This window comes from Tasmannia lanceolata, unplaced genomic scaffold, assembly GCF_043159265.1.
Source record: "Tasmannia lanceolata isolate RefF3 unplaced genomic scaffold, GAP_Taslan_0.1 ptg000012l, whole genome shotgun sequence".
In the NCBI taxonomy this organism is placed as follows: domain Eukaryota; kingdom Viridiplantae; phylum Streptophyta; class Magnoliopsida; order Canellales; family Winteraceae; genus Tasmannia; species Tasmannia lanceolata.
Genome location: NW_027518689.1, coordinates 54,337,556 through 54,354,608, shown reverse-complemented (window position 1 = coordinate 54,354,608; position 17,053 = coordinate 54,337,556). Strand labels below are relative to the sequence as shown.

The 17,053-nt window shown below is 37.8% G+C and overlaps 1 protein-coding gene across 2 annotated transcripts in view; it reads right to left on the bottom strand.

The window, feature by feature from the left end:
• LOC143888460 (transcription factor TGA2.2-like) overlaps window positions 1-17,053 on the bottom strand; it is a 58,054-nt gene that overhangs the window by 4,775 nt on the left and 36,226 nt on the right. For both annotated transcript variants that reach the window (XM_077392910.1, XM_077392909.1), the window contains exons 7-9: window positions 11,367-11,444; window positions 11,185-11,236; window positions 6,146-6,417 (exon numbers count right to left, since the gene is read on the bottom strand). In XM_077392910.1, coding sequence (XP_077249025.1) covers window positions 6,146-6,417; window positions 11,185-11,236; window positions 11,367-11,444 — 402 coding nt within the window. The remainder of the gene's footprint in view (window positions 1-6,145; window positions 6,418-11,184; window positions 11,237-11,366; window positions 11,445-17,053) is intronic.

The window sequence follows — 17,053 nt, the reverse complement described above, 5'->3', positions numbered from 1 at the left end:
CTACCGGGACCAATATCATATCGAACGGACAAGATTTGACGCCCCACAAATAGGTTAAACTAGAAGTGACGAAAACTTATAAATAAACCCATCTAGGGTTATTTTTAATCACTTAATAATTGAAGGAAAGGAAGAGAGGAGAAGAAAGAGAAAGGAAGAAGAAAAGCTACGATTTTGCATCGATTTGTTTTACGTCTTCGAGTAAGTGCCCAAAAACTATGTTTTTCCTAACTTCTTGTTTAAATTCAAAGTTTTTGCTTTTGTTGATCTTATTTTAACTTAATTAGGATTTTTAACAATGTTTTATTGATTTTTTTTACTTTTTTTAAATCAAGACACTTATTTTAAATTTTTTTTTATTTTATTTTATACCTTAAAAATATATGTATTGTATTTTATTCACGAAAAACCCTAATTAGAGTAATCTCTAGTATAGTAGGAATTATTTTTGGATGTTTAACCTTATATGTGTGATTTTCTAGAGGATTTATCACTGTTTTTCTTAAAAATCAGCACTTAAAAGTGATTGTTTTTCCGAGATTTCATCTAGTACTTCTCATATAAATTATGTAAGATTTTTTTAATGAAAGATATGATACATAGGTGTGTTATATATGATTTTTATGGTAGTTTTTCAACAAAAGCAGCACAAAAACAGCGTGTTTAAGAGTTGTTTTATAAAGATTTTATCGTATATAAATTATATAACTCATGTAGTGTTTTATGTAATGTATGCGATATATAAATAATGTATCTAAGTCTTATGGTGCTAATTTTCAAGAAAATCAACAAGTATATGTGTTTAAATGGGTTGTTCTGTATAAACATCTTCGATAAAATTGTTATAGAATATACCTATATGGTTTTGCATGAAAGAAATGGTATATGTATGTATTATATAAGCCTTAAAGGGCTAATTTTCATTAAAATTAGCACCTAAAAGGAGTTAAATAATAATTTTATTTTGGTTTTCAAAAGAAATCAGATTTATAAATAATGATACAATATGTTACAACAATTGGTTTACGAAGAAATCAATAGTTAGATTTTAAGTTGAAGTCTTTCCGAGTTTTAGTAATAAATTTGGTATAAATACGAACAAGTTTAGTAGAAAAGAATTGAATACTTGAACCATTTGTAACACGCTTGATATGTACATTGTACAGGGTTGCTTTTCGATTGATACTTAGAGCCTTCCATCTCCTTCCACAGTCAAACACTATGGCAAGTGATAGTGGACTCTCATAATAATGGTTCCTTTAATGGTTTTGATATTATAGTTTTGATTACCTATGTTAATGCTCATTATCTTTCGTTTAGAACTACAATATTATTCGCTTGAAATAATTTCTTATGATCTTTTTATTTTTACCGTATGCATATATACACGATGAATTTGAGCCGTCTTACCTCGGTATTGCGATGTTTGACCCATATATATTATATATATGATGACTTTGAGCCACATGCTTCGATATGTGATGTATGTTGCCCGTGTATATACATATGAAGATTCGGATTTGAGACCGTATACTTTGGTATACGATGTGATTTTTTTTACAGTACCTATATATGCCTTTCCTCAAATACAAGATTTTAATTCTTGCGTTATTTATCTCTTCCATGATCCATTTATATCTTCTTTGTTGTTCTCATATCTTTTGACAATCGTACTCATACTCTTATTTTGATTTCCAAATCTCTATTCGAGTTGTTGCTTATTCTATCCATTGACATAAGGATCATTGTTATAATACAATTTTATTATTGTGCACTTTTATTATGTGAGCCCACTAAGGGATCTTGTTCAGCTCATTCTGACTCAGTTACCTTAGTTCTTGGTTATAGGTTGACATGATGACATTCACACAAAATATGGGAGTTTAAAGGGATCGAGCAAAGAGTGGTTGGCCATGTGGCGTTGTCGGGCAAAGTGCCTTTACTTTGTGAGTTGTGTTGGTTTTTTTATTCCACTTGTTTTCCCTTTTGAGGAAATCTCGGAAAAACAATCACTTTTAAGTGCTGATTTTTAAGAAAAACAGTGACAAATTCTCTAAAAAATCACAGGTATAGGTTTAAACATCCAAAAATAATTCCTCCTATACGCTAGATTACTTTAATTAGCGTTTTTCGTAAGTAAAATACAAAGGCATAAAATTTTGAAAAAGAAAATTTAAAATAAGTTTCTTGATTCAAAAGAATGTAAAAAAATCAATAAAACATTGTTAAAAAACCCAAATTAGGTTGAAACAAGATCAACAAAAGCAAAAACTTTGAATTTAAACAAGAAATTACGAAAAACATAGTTTTCGGGCAGTTACTCGAAGAAGAAAAACAAATCGATGCAAAACCGTAGCTTTTCTTCTTCCTTTCTCTTTCTTCTCCTCTTCCTTTCCTTCAATTATTAAGTGATTAAAAATAACCCTAGATGGGTTTATTTATAAACTTAGCTTAGAGTTTTATTTGAAGAAGGATTCCAATTATTAGATTCCTAATTGTAATCTAATACTAACTTAAGAGCTATGAAGCATGGGTACGGGTACGGGGTGCTGGTACGACACGACACGGGTACGTAGGTACGTGATTTTTCAAAAAAATGGGTGCTGGTACGTTCGGGTACACCGAATATAATAATATATTTTATTATTTTATTATATATTTATAAAAATTAAAAAACAAATTGGACAGCAATCAAATAACAATAACATCACCAAAATGAAAAATTCTAATATTACTCTTCATTTCATTAGTGATTAAATTCCATATTTCATAACATGAGGCATCAATACATCATTCATTAGAAAAAAAGTCTGAAGCCGGTGTGTTGACCAGTGTGTTGACCAGTGCCTAACAAGATGAATAATTTTTAGAGACCAAATTATAAGATTTTTTATACCGGACTTTTGGGATTTAATAATGTTTGGACATGATAGATTTTATGAATTTTTAAAATTTGAAAAATACCCCATCGTTTGGAAGTTACGAAAGTTAAAATTTTGACCTGACCATTTTTCTTCGAATTTTGTACTAGAACAGGAGAGTTGACTTTTTTTCCTTTTAGATTTGGGTCTTGAAACTATTTTTAATAAATCCAAATGGGGGGTATTCTGTTATTTACATGTAAATCTTAAGTAAATAGTTTACATGTAAATACTAAGTACAGAAGAGGAGAGTACGCGTGGGTGTGCACCTTGAACGCACCCAATAACCAAATTTGGGTTTTTTTTTCTTTCAAAATGTGGGTACGTATCCAGGGCGTACCCGCACCCAATACGTGTCGGGTATGACGTACCCAAGGCGTACCCGCACCCAAAACGTGTCGGGTACGGGAGCCTCGGAAGAGTACCTGTGCTTCCTAGCTTAACAGGATAGAAATATCAATATTGGATTTCCTAATTTATTCTAATATATTATTAGTATTTAGGTTATATAAGGTTACTTTTAATTTTATTTATTTTTAAATAAAACAATCTAAAAGTTGCCTAATAAGATAAAACTCGTAATTATGCCTAACCCTATCAGAAAAATGTCATAACTTGCTCAAATCACGTCTGAATCACTAAATCTTAGGTACATTGGATAGGTATTCGAAATACCCATCTACCGGGACCAAAATTATGTCAAACGGACAAGATTTGATGCCCCAAAAATAGGTTATACTAAAAGTGACGAAAATATGTTACGACCGTTGATTTTTAAGATCGATTAATCTAATGGGGGATAGGAAATACACAAGAATCTTATAGATTGGGGACCGATCCAATATTTAATTAACACATCCTACGGTATAAAAACTCAAAATCGAAGATCTAGCCGTTAATCTTTGATCGAAAGATCTACGGTCTAGATTTAATTAGGATTCGTATCTTGATAAGATCCTTTTGGGAGCAGGTCATTACATTTCTGATGCACAGAAGACGGTCCACCTCCCAACTGTATCACCGGTCCCTTTTCTCATCCTCCAAACGGGTCATGAAGAAGGAAAGTTTGTAAATCGGCAAACAAATTTCCTTGACATTACGAGTGCCTGTTAGTGGAAAAAGCTCCTCAATATTTTGCATATAATCTTCCTTAAATTGATGCCATTGTCTTTTGGTGATGCGTTTGACAATCTCTCTAAGAGTGGGGCTTTGGTTACTTTCATCATACCTCCAGAGTTTAATTATCTTCAGATTCTCAATCCCCAAAGAGCAAACTATAATCTCCATCCTTCTTTCGAAGGTGCGAACTTCCATGGTGGTGGATAGGCTTGGCTCCATTTTTTCAATCCTTTATGATGAGGATTCCTCTCCTTTTCCTTTGAAACCCAGGAGACTATATTGTATACACTACCGTCCATAACTGCCAATAAATGGGCCCCACGATTTATGCAACGTGTAAACCAATAATACTACCCTAGGTTTCTTCCTGATAAAGGTATACGAGAGGGTCTCATTATCGAGGAAACCGCCGCCTCCCATTTAATGTCTCCGTGCAAAAAGGTACTTAGTTTCATCCAAGAGAAACGCTTCCCCATACAAAGTCTAGATACTACTAATTTCATATAATTTCCGTCCTAAGAGCGGCATGTCTCAAAATACACGTAATACCCTAGGCTTTCAAAGAAGGAGGTGAGTTTAAAATTCTCCTACAGCCTTGTTGGCCAAATATTTGTTCCAAGAGTTTGCACAACTTGAATGCTCAACGAGTTGTAATTGGGGCCGGATTATGCCCAATAATACCCCTTCTAAGGGTGTGAAGCACCTTATCTACTTTTATGTTGGCGACTAAATTTACTCAACTCAGATGAGCCGAGGTTCGACGCCTAACATTTCTTCTGCCATATTGACCCTGCTTCCCACCAGAAACATCTATAGTAAGCGGAACGGGGTCCTTGGGTATAGTATCCACTTTCATCCAGTAAGTGACTTTCTGCGGGGATTTTAATAGTGACAGGTCAACGTCACCCGGAAAACAACCATTTTCTAATGGAATAACCTTGGAAGACCCGTTCCAAATAGACTGGGGAGTTTGAAATTTGAAATTTGAAATTTGAAAATTGCCCGTGCAAATTGCACGGGCCTAACACATCAGAGCGGGCCGGATGGATTACGGAAGGTTCCCGGGCGAGGCTCCAAGAGGGGATCCACCAAGGAAGAGAAGACCTTAGCCGGAGATTCCTTGGGATTATAAATATGCATATGCTTTTGTACTCTTCTTCTGCGATTTGAAGGCAAAGGAGCCTGGATTTCTACTCCTATCTTGAAACAGATATTATGTATCCGGATATGCACAAAAGGTTTGATTAGGTGCCAATCAGAAGTGAGAATATGCGTCGATGAAAAGGTCATACCTTGACCATGGCTTCCTTCCATTCTAACTTCCAGAACCTTCCCAAAAAGATTGCCCAAAGCCTCCACTGTCAAGGTTGCCCATGCATGAAGGGGGATCCCAATGAAGTTGACCCAGACTGCCCTTTCCCCTTGACTGTGTTCAAGGCTCCACACTAGTAGAGAATGGAGTAAGGTGCCGTGTACCTTTTCTTCCAGCTTCAAAATCCTTGATGCCATAATCTCACTTTCAGAATCTCATTAGTGCCAAGAATGCCCGGTTTAGCGTGGGAAGGATTCCATAGATTTTTAGCCCGATTCCATATATCAGCAAGGCCCCAATTTTCCCATTTTATCCTACCAACCAGGCAGGATTTTAAAAGATGTCTGCGAGCTTCCACCTCCTTCCCTGAGATGGTTAAGGTTGAAATTCCATCCTCCAACCCAGATGAAATGTCTCCGGAATCAGGCCAAACCCCCTCAATCCCCTATCCTGGTGATGTGGGGATATGATCTTCTGACGGTAGGGGCCGCCTTGATGTATCTTTTCTCCGCCCATACTTGCAACATCAACAGTTCCTCCTCCGCCATTTGAAGTTATGGTAGCCACATTTGGTGCAGAACCAATTACCCCTTCTGGTTTCCGAAAACATCTGGAACTTATTAGAATAACTCCGCAAACAAAACACATTTTAAATGAGATTGAGAAAACAAGACATTTCATTTCCTGCGGGAGACTAAGTTGCAGTTAGTTCAGTTGGTTACACTTCATCTTTCCTATGCCATTGTTTTAAACTACTTAAATATAAGTCCTCTCAAACATCGAATTTACTCACCTTGAGGAGTTCGGATGAGCGGAAGCCCCCCAACCACAGAAAGCACCTCTCTGCAGGAGTCTTCCACATGCCTGACAACATGTGGAAGACATCGGCTTTTGCAGCAATGCCTTTGAGCCTAAAAATATCATCATAATGTGCCATAATGCCATCAACAATGACGCGAAGTTCATTGTCACTTGCATGAGAGTTAACTGCTGCCCTCAGCTCATTGACTTGCCGATTTTGCTCTTCAAGCCATCGTGCATATTCTATGTCAAACGCTAAGGCACCTGTAAGGAAGGACAATTAATAAAAATAAAGAAGAAGAATACTGACAGCTAAAATTACAGCAACTTGTATGGATAGTGCAATCACCAAAAACATGTTAACCCATTCGAAATTCATAATGTGTGTGGTGACTAAAAGAGACTTATTTACGTAGCAGTGCAAAAGCTTGCGCATGAGACTGTTAGGTATTGCAGGGCAAATTTGGATAATAAGGAGAAATTTTACATATGAAAAAAATTTAATAATACAGACATATGCACACCCCTTAAATGAGTTCTTACTGTAGTTACCTGAGTGGAAAGCAATAGGGGAAATGGAAGTGGGAAAAGTGAGGAGGAGAAAGAAAAGAAAGCGGTGGCTGGTGGGGAATTGCGTAAAAAATGCATTCACGAATGTTTAGGAAGTGCTCGGGAAGCATCAAAGAAGTTTCAATTGGGATATGCTTCTAATTAAGCTGTGGCTAGCCAGATGTCACGCAAAACAAAGATTATATAGATATGATAGAGATAAATCAGACTGTTTTTTGTGAACTGCTTGGGTGTCCAATTCCCAAAAGTGACCACATGTTGTATAGGGTAAATGTATAATTTTTCTTAAGGGCTAGGATAATTTTCCTGAGATTTCCTGTCATTCCTTATCTAGGGTAAAGAACACTAAATGAATGATTTGGATCTTAGAAACAAGTGGACTCTACTATGTGGTCCATTTTATAGTAGTATTTATGATTGAAATAAATGGTCTTTTTAATCGAAATAAAAAAAAGAAGATAAAAGTTCGAAAATAGGATAAAATATTTTACAAAAATAATGTCTAAAAAATGGCCAAAATACCCTCATCTAATAGAAAATCGCCCAAATGCCCTTATCTCATAAACAATGGCCTAATACCCCGACCTCATTAAAAATGGCAAAAACATCCCTATTTAATAAAATGGCACTTTTGTTTCCTATGATAATAGGAAACAAAAGTGCTCATACCTAAAAATGACCAAAATATATGTACCAAATGAAATAGAGCTATCTTGGTAATTTTCAATCACCAAGGACTATTTTTTTCAGTTTTAAGTGGGGCATCTTGGCTATTTTCCATGAGTAACAGGTATTTTAGTCATTTTTATGAGATCGAGCTACTTTCGCTGTTTTATATTTTGTTTTTGTTTTTCTTTTTTTGAAAATTGAGAAATATATTCATAATACCAAGATGTATAAAGATTGGGGATAAGTAGTCCCACCACATTAAATACATCATGAATAGCCAGAGGAGTACTCTTAAACGGCCAAAAACAGACAAAGAAAGAGAATGTCGACAGGAAAACCTCGCTAACTTCATCCCCACATTGCACCTACGAAATGAAACACAGAGCTACAGGATCCCCCAATACCCAAACACTCAATTATCAGCAGCTTTGAAGACTTATACCATCACCAAATCATACCCTTAGATCATTAGAGTCCTCATTCCTTCAGTACAACCGTTAGCAATCTATCAACGGGCAAGAGAAATCACGAGCAACGAAGAACCAAGGTTCCTCAAGCACCTCTCGAATATCAGTACGATTCACCCCCTTTAGTAGAACAGATAAATTTCCAACAAAATTTGTATAAACCCATCTTTACACGCTTGAAGCTTCCACCGAAGCACAAAGAAAAACTTTTCTTAAGTATACCTTGTCATATGCCCTTAAACCCTATCTTAATATTAATGCCACATTCAATAATAAGGCAGCATCGTCCAAAAAACATGGCAACACTTCTCAGGACAGAACCTTCTGGTATGGTCTTCAATTCATGATTTTGAATAGATGCAAGAAGGCAAGGAGATGCCAAGATGCTTGGATCCAACGAATTCCTTGCTAATACAGGAATGGAAATAGTTGGATGAAAGGAAGGAGGCTTGCACTCAGTAAAAGAAAGCAGCTTGATCCACGTTCAAAATTATGGTTGCCTTGCTGCTTTGCTATTCTTGGAATGGCAGCCTTGTTATCCTTGGAATGGCATGTGACAGAGTATTTATATTCTCTTTTGGTCGTCCAAGACATAGCCCAAACTGTTGCCAAATGAATTTGATCTTGCTAATCCGAGAATTTCCTTAAATAAGAACTTGCTCTCCTTCCAACCTTTGACTGATCCAAATCAAAAGTGGTTTCCATTTTGAGTTCTTCTGTCCAAGCCTTGATCTCCCATTGTGATTGCCAATTATGGATCTAAGAAATTTTGACAGCCCGATCGTTCATAAGAAATTTCCGTGCATTGATCTGACGGATCCGACGAGATGCACATGCATCACAACTACGATGTAACTACCATGTGGCACTAACTACTATATAACTACTCATATGCATGTAACTAACATGTAACTATCCATGAGTTGTCATTAACTACTATGACAGCTGGCTCATGGTTGGCAAGGGTCTAGAACCTTCCACCCTCACCTATAAGTACCCCATGTGTTGTAATTTTCAATCATTCTATGATGAAGTAAACCTGTGAGCATTGTGTAAAAGCTTTGGAGCTGACGAAACCTTCCTCCATAGAAGTTTTGGAGAGGTCGTTCAACATGACTCTCTTCATCTTTTATCCCAAACCTTTGCATTGCAATATATTGCTTTAGTCACATCTCCGCATAGCATTCAATAGTTTTGGCCATATTGCCTTTAAGTGATTTCCTACTAAAGTTGTCCATATGTCCTTCAATTCTTGGAATCTTAACATGAGCTTCATATTTTTCGCTAGGACATGGATCGGAAGGTTTGGGTGGAAGGTGATTCTTCAAGCATCACCCCTTAATAATATTCCAAAGTTGGTGGCTAAAAGGATTGAGAAACTCCAAGGGGATTTTTCTGTGAAAGGGAAATGAAGTGGGTATAAAGCATTAGGTCATATGGAAGTTGGTGTCCACACCTAAGGAGGGTTATGATTGGGGGAAATGCTTACTAGAAATAAGGCTCTACAGAGAAAGTAGCTTTGGAGATTTGGGGATGAATGAGGGCCTGTGGAGAAAATTTATTGGAGAAAAATGTGCAAGGGTGGGGTGTGTGTGCGTGCGAGCAGCTTTTTGGTGGTGGTGGTGGGTGGGTGTTTTTTTTTTTTTTGGTGTGTGTGTGTGTGTGTTGGGGGTGGGGGGCGGCATAGAAATTTAAGGGACCCAATTCCTCTGGACTTCTCCGGTTGCAACATATTCTTGGGAGAATCTTTACGTCTTTAGGCGAAGAGGATATCAACAGTCTCGCCTGGTGAAGCCAGTGGAGTCTTTTCAATTTGGTTTTTCATTTTTCTTAATGGTAAAAATTTATCAATAAGAAAAAGAACCGAGATGGTCCACTACAAAACAAACTTCAATTAGGTCTTTCATTTCCAAACTTGTGGAAAAGGGAGAAAAGGAAGTGTTGTAAAGAAAGATGTTGAAGTCAGCCATCCCTTTCGGAATGTGCTTTGGGTAGATAGCGATCATTTGCAAGATCAAAATGTTAGATGTGCTACAGAAAAAGGGTTCCGATTGGCAAACATGTGTGTTACCTTTGGACAACGAAAAGAGCATGTCGAACGTCTCTTCATTGCCCACTAGCCTACAGTTCTATGCTATGTTGGTTTCAAGTGTCATGGCTATTTCCTCAACTTTGAGGGACTTATTTCAGAGCCAATGAAGAGACTCTCGTTCCTATGGAATGCGGTACCATGTGTGATTTTCTAGTTTGTGTATAAGGGAAGAAACCCGTGAACATTCGACGGGATTTGTTGGTTTCTACAACGGCTGCTATGAGATATCAAGTTCTTCACTAACTACGCTTTAGGCCAAGAGAACTTTAAGGGGCTCTCCACGTCTGATTTCTTCATCAATTGAGGAAAAAACTGAGAACTCTTTCTTCGGTCCCACTCACCTTGGATCAGCAAAACTCAAATTTGATGGATGCTCGCTAGGGAACCCATGACCTGCAGGTTTAGGTCGTGTATTCAGAGACAATAATGGAGAGACTTTGTGGGAGTTTTCGAGGCCCATCGGTAACACAGATTCCAATGAGGCTGAAGAGAGGGCCTTACCGACTAGTCGGTAAGGCTTAAAAGACCGACTAGTCTGCAGATTTTCTTACCGAGGATTGATGGCGACCTAGTGGTGGAGGGTGACTCCCAATATGGTAATTGGGGAGCCAAACAAAGTAGTGATCTTAGCACCTGGGACTGATCGGCAACGAAATAGTAAATCTGTCAAGGGGAACAGCCTTTTCTTTTCGCATGCTTAAGAAGGCCAATGATACTTCTGATACTTTGCCCAAAGATGGTGTTAGTCAGTATATATTAGTAAAAGGGCTCTCTGCTCACGTGCACTGTATCTCTACCCTTTTTCTCTTTTCCTCAATCAAATAGTATCTTTCTCGGAAAAAAAATGATTAGGATACAAAGGGTAGCCCTGCAAATGTAGAATCCATTGACGCCATTGATGAGATTAAAGATATGTATTGTCTGTTCATATTTAGGAAGGGGTCAATGAAATGGCTAATATTCTAGAAAAAGGGGAGTCATTAGGCTAACTTAGACCAATGAGCAACCCCTGCCACTTTAGCAATTTTTTTTAATAAATTCAACTTCCCAATAAAAAAAAACCTAGAGAAAAGGATGAAGTGAATTTGGTAGAATTTGAAGAAGGGCAATTGAATTTTCACAGACCTTAAATGATTAAATGTATGGATAAAACATAGCAGCAATTACCATTTCCACTCATTGAATTTTAATGATGAAATGCATGGATAAGACATAGTAGCAAACTAGCAATACCATTTCCACTCATTGAATGAGCTTGATCTCCGGAGCTCGAAATGAAGATGCCCTACAAATAGAGACGTCAAGGGCGTGAGACAAGAGACACAGTACGCACGCTATAGAATTGGCATATTCAAATGACCATATTAACAGAAATGGTGACACAAAAGATGATTTAGTGGATGTAAGAATAAAACCTGTTGGCGAGCACGTTGGAGCTCCTGCTCAAGTTGGGTTAGCTTCAGCCGGCTACTTTCGAGCTGCTGGACATATGCCTTTAGAAAAGAAAGGACACCATTAATATCGATCTTCATAGCACAAAAAGTTTGTTAAGATTTATAAAGTGAAAAGTGCATGAAAATATAATCTAAATAGGCATTCTAACAAGTAAAAACATTAGAAAGGAGAACAGAATCTTGCTAAAAACCCCAAGTACATACAAGGCAATGAATGAAAAGTTGAATTGAAATCCATAAGAACAACTGTTGCATGTAAGCATGCACAAGACCGGCAGAAAAGAACTGAATAACCTGCATTTTGCGTAGATAACACTGACAGAATGAATAACAATTCTGAGGACGCTTGGAACTCAAGGGTAAGTTGAAATGCAAATGGAGCTGGAAGAGGTTTTACAGTATCTGGACAACAGAAAAGGAACTGCTTCACACAAGGTTCACAGGCAAAAGAAGGTGCCCTTTTGCAAATGAAGGACAGCTGCAAGCTGTTCCTCTTTCGCATATGGGACAAAGTACATGAGGCTCCATTTTCGAAAACTGTAACACCAAAACAGGCCCTTAAACTTGAAGTTGTAACAACAAAAATCCAAAATGAAAAGAACGGTAGTATTCATATACTACTAATGAAGATCGCTATATAATTTATAAAAATATTAATGAAGGGTAACTGATTTGTGATGCTAGTGAAGTTAGACAAGTTACATCACCATATGCCTAGTTACTAATTCCATTCCGGTGGGTATTTTGTTTGCCTACACCGGAATGGAACGTACCAGTTTCATTCGTTTCAAACAAGACACTAATACTGTTGAATTTTTTGAATTATAAAATTCAAGAAAAAAAAAGAAAAAATATTCAGAAAAATAAAAGATACTGATACATCAACCAAATGTAAAAGAAAACACACTATTCAAAAAATCTACCATATGCATGGACTTGGCTCGTGATGAGCCTAATTAATATAAAATTCAATGAAAAACAGCAATAAAACTCACCATTTATCATACCAAATGCCAACTATAAATATTACATCATAAATCAAGTTTAAAATTGTTAAAATTGTTCAAATCTCTCATATCCTACAGGCTTTCCGTAAGTTAGATCATATTCAATAGAAAGGTACCCCTCGTCATCAACGCCAACAGTTCCACTAACGCCATCATCAATAACAATGTCCTTCCTTCACTCCCTTGTCCCTAATAGCAAGAGGTTGTTCCACTTGTTGCCAACCTAAATCTTCAGCAGTGAAAACAAGAGGATCATATCTTCTATCCAAACCATTAAGACATCAAGATTGTGCAGGCTAATGATGAGGCTGTTAGCTTCCTCAGTAAATCTCCAGGACAAAATTTTAGAAATTATAATTAATTTATCTTTAAAGTGTGCCTTCATAAGCGAGAATGTTAATTAAAAGCAATATACCTTTCTCAAAACTTCAATTTGTAGTGGACAAACACAAGTATCGTCTAATCTCTGGTGCCCCAACCATGGTTTTAAATTTCGGCCGAAAAGTTTTGTTTCGGCCGAAATATTTCGGTTTCGGTGGAAAACGAAACGAAATTCACAGTGAGTCGGAAAAGTACCAAACTTCGCCGAAACGTTTCGGAAATTTCGGCCGAAACATTTCGTTTCGTCGGAAATTTCGGTGAAACGTTTCGGTGAAGTACAAAATTTCGGTGAAATTTCGGAAATTTCGGTGAAACGTTTTGGAAATTTTCGGTGAAATTTTTACAAGATTTCATCCGAAATTTCGTACCGAAACCGAAACCGAGATTTAAAACCTTGGCCCCAACATGCCCCTCTTGGTGGACTGGACTTTCTCGAAAGTCGAAAATACTTGGGACAGCCCCCTCTAGTGTAAAAGACAAGTCATAAATACACTAGAGGGGTGTCCCAAGTAAAAAAGGCAGGCGAATATATCATTTCCCAGGAATTTTCGACCAAAATGCAAAACCCAATCTAAAAAGAAACTAAAAGGGTATTTTTGGCTTAAACAAGATAAGTAAAGAAATTTACACACACACACTCACACACAAAAGGTTTCTTTGTTTTTCGTATTTTAATAAACATGGGTAGTTTCATCAAATACCAACAGACATCATCTACTCGAGTTCTATAGAAGAAAAATCGCAAAAAAACACCCTAAAACTGTTTCGGGAAGAGGCTTACCGCGTCTTGGAAGCATTCGGGGAAAGATGCTGGAGGTGCTGGACCTTCCAAATTTCCGGAAGATGGTGATGGTGGGAGATGATGAACCATGGAAGACGAAGATTTCTGGGACCAAACGGCTTCCGGGTGATTTATATTGCTGATTTTTACTGTTTCCCCGTGTGATCCGGAAATTTAACTAGAAATTTCGGTAAAATTTCACTGACAACTTGTAAAAAATGATTCCTCGTACTTTTTGTTTCAATCTTAATCAAAGCCGACATATCTCGGCCGAAATTTTAAACTACGGGCTGGTGGTTGAGCTCTGCGGTACCAAAGAAGTATTCATCGCATGCGATGTTGATAGTATTATATATCATAAATCAGATGCCTTCCAGGATATTTCAGTTAAAATCTCCACCTTATCTCCTTTGCCCTGACAGACCATTATTTGTCCATCCTTCGTGTGTCTTTAGGTGTTGTTTTATTCATGTGTTGAGCCCTTCAAGGGATAAACTGGATGCTAAAGCTGTTCGCGGTATGTTTGTGGGTTATTCTCCCACTCAAAAAAGGTATATGTATCTGTATCCTGTGTCTGGACGAAAATTTGTCACTATAAATGTTTTCTTCTTTAAATCTACCCCTTTTTCTCCGGTTCTTAGTTCTCTCTTCAAGGGGAGATGGAGAATTCCAGGTCGAGAAGAGTCCTGTTCCTGTTCGTGTCCCCTATTGAACCTCCTATTGGTGTACTACTTGTTCAAATGAGAATGGAGAGAAGGAATTATGGGTCCACTCACAACGGCACGTGACGCACGTCTAATTGTTGATCCTCAAAGTGAACTAACAACTCAATCGGGATCTGAGGACCTAGGTAATCTTAATGCTACACCAATGATTGATAATAATCTTGATATACATATTGCTCTTCGAAAATTTACACATCAGCGTACCTTGCATCCAATTTCTCATTTGTGACATATGTTGTCTTGTTTCCTTCCTATCATGCTTTTATGTCTTTTGTGTCCTCTATGTCTCTTCCCTTCAGGTTTTCTGAGGCAGTGGCGATCCTAAGTGGCAGGAAGCAACGGATACGAAATGCAGATCCTAGAAAGAAGTGGAACTGGGGAATTAGTAGACTTGCCAAAAGGAAATAAGTCTGTGGGCAGCAAGTGGGTATACACAATCAAACACAAGGCTGATGGATCAGTTGAACGGTACAAGGCACAGCTGGTTGTAAAAGAATTTACACAAAAGTATGGGATAGATTACAACGAAACCATTCCTCCTGTTGCAAAGAAGAATTCTATTAGAGTCCTTCTGTCTCTTGCTACAAATTTGTCTCAGGAGCTTCATCAACTAGATGTAGAGAAAATCTACTCTGCATGGTGATTTACAAGAAGTTGCAGTCTCTTCCTCTATGGTTGAAGTTGCGGCATGCGGAGAATAAAGGGTGAAAATTAAAGAAGTCCATATACGGGTTGAAGCAGTCTCCCCGAGCATAGTTTGAGCGATTTAGCTAGGCCGTGAAAAGATTTCATTATTCACAAAGTCATGTTGACCATACCCTGTTTATTCAAAGGGATCCTCTAACCACAGTGCTCATAGTGTATGGTGATAATACTGTGGTCGTTGGAAATAATTCCCCAGTAATTCGTCAGTTGAAGGCCTTTTTAGCAGCTGAGTTTCAGACCAAGGATCTAGGTGAAGTCAATTACTTTTTTGGAATTGAAGTAGCGAGGTCAATGAAGGGTATTTTTATTTCTCGAAGGAAATATGTATTGGACTTACTCAGGGATACTAGAACGTTGGTGTAGACACCCTCATTTTGCTACGCTTTAAAAAGCAAAAGGTTTGATTGGTCTATTAAATCTCAAGTCAGTCTCCTTGCATTAGGTCATGCATTCTTGTGTTTTAGGGTAAATTGCATATCATTTCAAGTTTTCCAGTGTTGATTCGCAATCCCGAAGGTCTCCAGGGGGTTCAATTAGGCTCTGTTCACTTGTCATCGCGAGAAAGGAAAGGATGGGAAAGTAACCCAAATTTTCTCGGGAAAACACATTTTCGCGTGTTCGCTTGCTTTCTCGAGAAAGTAGTTAAGAGGATGTGGAAAATGTATTTAACGTAAAAAAAATGAGGTGGAAACTGAAATTTTCTCGCCATTTCCTTTGCAATTTTCCGACGAAATACAAGGGAAAAAGCGAGAGATAAAGTCTCGGGAAAAAACGTCGGGCTCCCCTCCTCGAAACTGTTCTCGCTACAAACCCTCCCCGACGAAACCCACCGGCTCCATCATCATCTCCGGCGACCTCTCCCCTCCGGCAAGGCAAAAAAAGGTAAAGATCTCCTCTCCCTCTCTCTCATTTACTCCTTTTTTTCCTCTTTCTTCTTCAAATGTCGAATGCCTTCTTGTTTTTTTCATTTTTGTGGGGTTTGTGCTGAATTTTTTTTAGGTTTTATAAGCTATTTCAGTTGTTTGGGCTCCGATCTGTAACCTTTGAGGGTTTATTCCACTTTGAGGGTTCGGTTTAGGGTATTTTTTTTCATTTTAGGGTTTCGATTCTAACGGGTTTAAATCGATGGTGGTTTAAACCATTCTCATTTTTACAGAACAAATCTGGTTTCATGTTATTGCCTGATTTTTTGTATTTGTGGAACAAATTCGGCTTTGATAGTCATCCCGACGAAACCCACCGGCTCCATCATCATCTCCGGCGACCTCTCCCCTCCGGCAAGGCAAAAAAAGGTAAGATCTCCTCTCCCTCTCTCTCATTTCCTCCTTTTTTTCCTCTTTCTTCTTCAAATGTCGAATGCCTTCTTGTTTTTTTCATTTTTGTGGGGTTTGTGCTGAATTTTTGTTAGGTTTTATAAGCTATTTCAGTTGTTTGGGCTCCGATCTGTAACCTTCTTGTTTTTTTTCATTTTTCTTTCTGTTTGTTGTTTTTTCTTAAAACTAGAAATGAAACCCTAGCCGCTCGTCTTCATCTTCCTCGGGCACTCCGGTCACGGTAAATACTTTGGCGAGTACACAAATACCGATGAAGCACATCTTTCTCCTCTGTCGAAGAAGGTATTGTTTCGTTCCTTCTTCACCATGCGAGAGCTTCATCTTTTTTATTTTTTTCTTGATGAGAGTTTCTGATTTATAGAGGTGATGTGGGTTGGGGATGCATTTTTTGTGGTGGATTTGAGGTGCTAATGTGGGTTGGGGATGTATTTTTTTGGTGGTGGATCTGAGGTGCTGATCAGGTTAGGGGATATATTTTTGTGGATGATGTTGTTTGGTGTTACGGTGGTTGTGGTTGCTTGTGGGTGCTTTGGTGGTTGGTGGTGGCTGTAGGAGTTTTGTTTCGATGGTTGTGACTGTGGTTATGGTGTCTTTGCCGGTTGTGTTATTATCCTAAATGTTATTTGTTTTAGTATTTGGTAGGGTTACCATCATGCCTCGTCAACCAGCAGATAGGCGGATGTTGATCCTTCGAGCTGCAGCTATAGTAATCTCT